The sequence below is a fragment of the Limulus polyphemus genome, unplaced genomic scaffold, assembly GCF_000517525.1.
Source record: "Limulus polyphemus unplaced genomic scaffold, Limulus_polyphemus-2.1.2 Scaffold485, whole genome shotgun sequence".
In the NCBI taxonomy this organism is placed as follows: Eukaryota; Metazoa; Arthropoda; class Merostomata; order Xiphosura; family Limulidae; genus Limulus; species Limulus polyphemus.
This window is the reverse complement of record NW_013666095.1, coordinates 104,996-111,792: the sequence shown is the minus strand read 5'-3', so window position 1 is coordinate 111,792 and position 6,797 is coordinate 104,996. Positions and strand designations below refer to the sequence as shown.

At 33.4% G+C, this 6,797-nt stretch overlaps 1 protein-coding gene across 6 annotated transcripts in view; it reads left to right on the top strand.

The window, feature by feature from the left end:
* The window catches only part of LOC106458563 (tetraspanin-11-like), a 75,488-nt gene that overhangs the window by 46,602 nt on the left and 22,089 nt on the right, over positions 1-6,797 (top strand). For all 6 annotated transcript variants that reach the window (XM_022384811.1, XM_022384813.1, XM_022384810.1 and 3 more), the window contains exons 3-5: positions 2,269-2,338; positions 3,598-3,789; positions 5,634-5,708. In XM_022384811.1, the coding sequence (XP_022240519.1) occupies positions 2,276-2,338; positions 3,598-3,789; positions 5,634-5,708 (330 nt within the window). In that variant the 5' untranslated portion in view covers positions 2,269-2,275. The remainder of the gene's footprint in view (positions 1-2,268; positions 2,339-3,597; positions 3,790-5,633; positions 5,709-6,797) is intronic.

Below are 6,797 nucleotides of genomic sequence, written 5' to 3'. Positions count from 1 at the left end.
CACACACACACACACACACACACACACACACACACACACACACACACACACACACATATATATATATATATGGAGTTTTGAATATCTTCTATTCACCACAGTGAATATTTATATAGAATTTCAAGAATTTGTAGCAACTGTGCTTTACAGAGAAGCGAGACTCGTAGATTCTTTGAGTTACAAAAAACATCGAAAATATTGAGAATTTCTAATCTAGGCTTATTTATGTGGACAGAAACTTGCATTGTTTTTATTAAGACATGGTGTTCATTAACATTTTTGTATCATATGCGAATGACATTTATTTACATCAAAATTTGAAAGGTCATGAATAGTTTGCAAACATTCCAAGATAGTTTCCCCGAAAGAGCACCGAAGGCCGCCTGGAGGGGGTCACCTGTTTTAACCACTCGCACCACTATGCAGTAGTGTGTTGTCTGTCAGTCAGTTAGTAGACACTAAAAAGACATCACATAAGGGACGTTTAACGTGACGTCAGTAAAACGTGAGCAGGCCATGAATCATGAGAAGAATTATGCACTCTGTAGGCTACAACACAGCATGTCATATGAACTTGAAAAGCAGGAAATAAAAATATTTGTTAATCTTAATTTTTTCATTATTTACTCTTGAAACTGAACACTTTCCGGGACCCTTCGCAAGTACATCTAGTATAAAGGCATTATATTTGAACAGGAATATTGGTAAACTAAGGACAAGAAACAGACACAAAACTAAAGTGAAATGTTATTATTTGGAAAACAAACTATAGAAAACAATCATTTTACAAAGAGCACGTTATTAGGCAGAATGGATACAACAACACGTTTATATTAACGACTATTACAATACGTCAGTTGACTCGAGCATAATTAAAATTGCAAAAAGTGAAACAAGTCGGAGAAAATACGCCTACTTACTAATAATCCTGACACATTTCCTTATACAAGTTCAAAGCTCGTAATAAGTGCTTAATTTAACACTGTACCGCTGACTAGGATAATTGTACAGAAGAAAGGTAAAATTCGAGGAAAACCAACCCCAAATAACCAAGCGTTACATTGTAGGAGATGAAGAAAGGGGGTAGACAGTTTTAGTACATACTAAAATCTAATATTTGAAAGTGACTATTGATTAATGTTGACGTCGCTTGGAGTCGCTTGTAGGTTTCAAAATGTACTCATTACTACTTGAAACCATTTTTGGAGATGTCAGGGGCAAAGCTAAGTCCCTATATTTCTTGGGAAGGGGGATAGCTGAATGATTGATTTTTTTCAAAAATGGATCTTGCCAGGGTGTGGACATAGTACGTTCAAATGATTCAATTAGGAATTTTATCACCTTTTGCCGGACATTAACCCTGGGAGATGCACATATTTCTCAAAGATTAGTAAGAAATTGTCTTTCCATATCCATCGTTTACCCAAATGATACAACAAAACCTTTAATCCGCCATTGAGATTCAAGTGTTCACCTAATTCGAACACGTTCTAGACATCGCGAGTCATCCATGAGACGACAAACGTGCTCAATCATTTTTTGAGATAGCCTTCTTCGTTTACGCACTAAGATGGTGATCTTCATTTAACTCTTGTAAGTTCTTGCATAAGCTTATGTGATTATAGCCTAAGGGTCGGCGTGGTTTGTGATTAACGTGTCCAGACTGTAAGTTCGAGAATTCATGGTTTGCGACCTGATGCTGCAAAAATTCGCTTCCTAATTTTCATGCCGTGCGCATGAGTTGCGAAAGTGACTGGCAAATTCAACTTTTACTTTGGACAAGAGTAGCCCAAGAATTGGCAGTGGGTGCTGATGAAAGTTTAAGGACAGCTTTTCGCTGATAGTTCTTGTATTACTTTGCGCAAACATTGAAACGTGTATATTGAATGCAACTAGTATGATGACAACTTACAGTAATTCAACTTTTAAAAAAAAACGTATATATATTTTACTTTTTTAAATTCATTTACAGGAAAGTATTTTTAATTTTGGTCCCGAAATTTCACTTGAAAGATATAATACTTGAAGAATGGGGCTATTTTTCTTGCTTAATCTTTTTATTTTTAGCTATTCAGTCTAGGCACATCAAATCAACTGATGATTCTGAAGTAAAATGGTTTTAATAACCTATTCATTTGTAAGTTTACATATGAAATTGTGAATATTAACGTTATAAAATATTAGTGTGTGAAAAAGTGAAATGTGTAAGTTAAGAGAGTAAGTTTGGGTACACGTTTTATTTACTGGCATTTTTCTTTTCGATTACAGTTTCAAAATGTTTGATGGTTGCAGAAAAGCTATCAGATATGCCATGTTTACAGCCAATTTATTAATCTTGGTGAGTATAATGTATCAATTGATAATTCACATTGTCCGTTTCTTGTGAAAGTTTACACAGAGCTTATTTTTTACTTACCTTAAAAATGCCCCATTTTACATTTATCCACTTGGACCTTATTTTAAAGTCTACCCTTTTTAGTTCAATCTGTAGTCAGAATGATTTGGCTGAAAAATAAATACGAGTCGTTAAACCTAACATGAGATATTAAGTATATCCTTGACCAAACTCAATTCAAGGACAAGGCTTGATTAAGAGTTTCCACCCCCAGCGACAAGTCTGAGGGCTTATATCGCTAAAATCAGGTTTCGATACCCGTGGTGGCTAAAGCACAGATAGCACATTGTTGAGCTTTGTGCTTAAATTCGAAAATGAACAATTGTTTTTGAGACAAACTGTACTTTTTATGTACTTGGAAGCAACCTTGAGGCTGAGTAGATATTATATAGGAACAACAATGTCTGGAGATCTATCCATAAAAGTCCTCGCTCATCCTATTTCAAAAGACCACTCCATACCATCTAGGTGTAGCCACTATAATTGGCTGATCAGATATATAATAGAGAGATGGGTGGGTAGTCAAAAAATAAGTCTCTTTAGAAATATTAAATTATCTTTCGCTTTTCCAATGATTTTGGAAGGAACATTAGCCCGGTGGTTTAACGCAAATGATATAATAGAAGCATAGACTAAGTCTTAGAGTGAATTAATTACAGGAACTTCGTTGTAAATTGTATTAATGTAGCAAAGGCGCTATATTTGACTTTTTTTTTTTTTAGTAAGTGGCATATATATATAATCATGCCACACAAAGACTTTCACTGTGTTAGTCTTAGTTTTCACTTATTTACTCACAATGCACCAGACAAAGCACAGGATCTCCTCTCTTCCAATCGTGGAGTCCTGTAATTAAATAAATTTGACTTTTAAAGAAAACCTCCAATGATTTTACTTGTGTATTTGTATAAACTAAGTGGAACTTGAAATCGTGTGTGTGTGTTAATAATAAATCGACGGCTATTGTTACTCCAGGAAATGCTAATTTATTGGGTAAAATAGGAGTTTCAACACCCCCTAGATAAAGAAAACACTCAAGTTGACCGAAGTGAGCACTCCAAGAAATTAACGAAACACTCACTCTATGGGCAATTCAATAAAATATATAATTCACTGCGTAGTTAAAGGCTTAAACTTTTTTATTATAACCACACATTATCTATGGCTCGTTTGTAACATTCCTGTTTTTCTTCTCTATCCAGGTTGGCGGGATCGTAGTTTTTGCCATAGGAATATGGACGCTAGCAGACAAGGCGTTCATGGAAAGACTTCTTGGCAGTAACCTGTACGTCAGTTCCGGTGCTATTCTTATTGCCACTGGTTTAATAGCTGTTATTATAGCTTTTCTAGGATGTATGGGGGCACTGAAAGAAATTAAATGTATGCTTTTAACGGTAAGTATTTGTAAAGAAAGTAGAGATGGTGAGAGTGAAAAAAAAAAACGAATGTATGGGCATAGAATATTTTTGTGCGCTTTTAGAGCTTGTTAGAATAATAAAAATATAAAACTAGAAAATTTAGAAAATCCTGATTTTTATTTTCTTTTGATAAAAATGAACTTGTTGCGATGTTGTAATGATAACATCTACGTACAATTATTTTGTCCAGGTTTCAGTCAATACGTTCTTTGTTTTTATGTTTTGATTAGTTCATTCACTTAAAATCTAAAGTTAAAGCGTAAAAATTTAAATAAACCATCGTTTGGTAAAACACGTTTGTTAGAGACCTAGTGTTCCAGCCTGTTTAATCAGATGGCTCGCAATGCGTTGGTTCGTTGATCAGTAATTAATGGTACAGATGGGGCCAAAACTTCGGGTCAACTGGTTTGAGGATTTCTTTGTAATTTTGAAGATACCTTTCATCTCTTACGTTTTCAGAAACGGTTAAAGTTATTTCCATAAAAATAAAATTTGTTTTACTATTTTATATCTGTTGTTGAAACACTAATATATTGTTTTGTCTTCAACTCACAGGTGTAATATTTTTCAGTAAGTGATTTAAAGCAATGAGACACTTAACGTAGCAATTTAATCGAAAAAAATGAAATGTGTGTGTGTTGTGTGGGTGGGGGGAGGACAAACATATTGTTGGTTACACACGAATAAGTACAAATGTATTGAACCTGAAGTTTTCATGACCAGGGTCTATATCCTCTTGAATCTCAAAGTTCGTTTTTAATGGCTTAATCGTATAAATGCTAGAATTATCTCATCTACCTGATCGAGGACCATGTATGATAAATAAAGTTTCTTTTATTTATGATTGGAGGTCAAATAACTTTAAATATTCGCTTGTTTTTCATACTTTATATTCCAGGTTACGATAATTTACATGCCTTCTCAATGGCTGATGTCTTATATGCTGACTTAAGTTTTTAATTTTAATGAATTAGGCTTAGATATCACACAAAGAATACGGTTTTTCTCCTTGATTAAAGGTGCGACTAAAAAAAACATACATCAAGTCTCATTTGAACGTAATTTATCCTCTTTTAAACACCGTTTTATGTTGCAACCATTCTTATGAAATAAATTTTGTTCAATTTGTAACATTTTATGAGTTTAACAATGTTATCATCAGTTGTAAATATTTAAGTCTTTTGATTTGGTCAAATTTGGAATGTGTTCACAGCACTGGCTTGGCCAGATCTTGTTTGTTATTTATAGGAGCTTTTGAATTGAAAGTCTTGGATTTGGACATATCTTTAAATTTAGCGATTATATCTTATTTAATGGAAATTTTATTGGCCAAAAACCATTCAGTAGACTGTTCTACAATACTTTCATGTTATATTGTAAGGATCCCCCCCAGTCTACTCACTTAACGATAACAAACTATGTTTTTCACAGAGTCTGCTTGTTTGAGGAAAGATTCAAGAACACCTAGCGTAGATATTTCAGGGTTGAAAACTGAGAAATCAATCTACTAGTAATACGTAGAAGTGAAAATATCACTTAAACGACAAAGTAACTGTTTATAGATGAACAATATCTACAGTAGATATTGGTACACGTTTCAGTTTACTGGAAAGAGTAAATTACCAAATACTGATTACCTTAGTTAATGTTTATAGATTGTTGTCACTGTTGGGGAAATATTCAGTGAAGGTTTACATAAAAATTTAGCGATCAACATGTAACCGAGACTTTTAGTAATTTCTAACCTGATATTTTCACTTTATGTATTATCAAACTTGTAGAATGTGAGACACTATTTAATAAGATATTTTTTTTTTCAGTTCTTCATTATCCTTTTAATGATATTTATCACAATGCTTGTGGGTGGAATCCTAGGCTTCGTCTTCAGAAATGAAGTAAGTTCTTTGAATATGTGAAATAGTTAATAGAATATAATGGTAAAGAAGAAAAATGGCATACACGTTAATTTACACAACCGGAAGCCCCAACATTAACGTTCAATAGCAGAAGGGATGGTTTGCTAAATAAACTGTTTGGTTTGGAATTCTATGTGTAACAGTAATCCTTTATCCTATCGATTGTTTATCCTGTCAGTGTATCACCAAATATTATTTTAATCACGACATGTTTGTTGATCTAGTGCTTAGCAAGCTTGAACTATGAATCCGTAGATTCTTGGTTCGCATCTGTTTACCGCAAAAGCAGATTTTATACAGGGGTGTGGTCAAGTCCCACTATTCGATCAAAGAAGAATAGCCAAAAATTAGACGGTGGGTGCTGTTCACTAGTTGCCTTTTTTCTACTGTTAGTTCAGAATTAATGACAATTATAGCGCTTTGTGTAGCTTTACCCGAAAAATCTGAAGCAACCAAACAAACACTCTTTGTTTAAATAAACGTATCTTCTTTTCTAAGTTGTATGCTTTTTTGTTGACAACTTACGGTGAAGTTTAACTAGTGCTATTTACTGTTCGTTTAAAAATATTAAGCTATTATAAACGATGTATAATTCTTTACATTAAAAAAACAAACAAACTCGAAGTTTCATTACTATCAGGGGTTTTATTGTTAGTCAACTTAGAAAAGTTAACCATCATTACTGTAAAAAAGTGAAAGGAAGTTATGTTACAATGAATTTCACTTTCACCAGAGATTGATAAGTTTTTAGTGTTTCGTAAACTGTTGGTCTAAATGGACGAGGCAACATGCTTTGCTCTAGCAAATAAGCTGTAACATTTGTATAAAGTCGAGATATGAACCAAAATCAATCTATGCTTTGCTTGACATCAGTGAGAATTATTATTAGATTCATGCTTCTATAAGTAACAATAATAAAATCTTGCATTAGAAATATATGCACGTGCTGGGTTATATAAAAAACCTTTACCTTGAATCTCACACCTTAAACTATATCGAAAATTAACCCCTTAGTGACCAGACATTTTTGTACTTACCTAGGAACCCAGGAAAAAATTCGAAAATTTT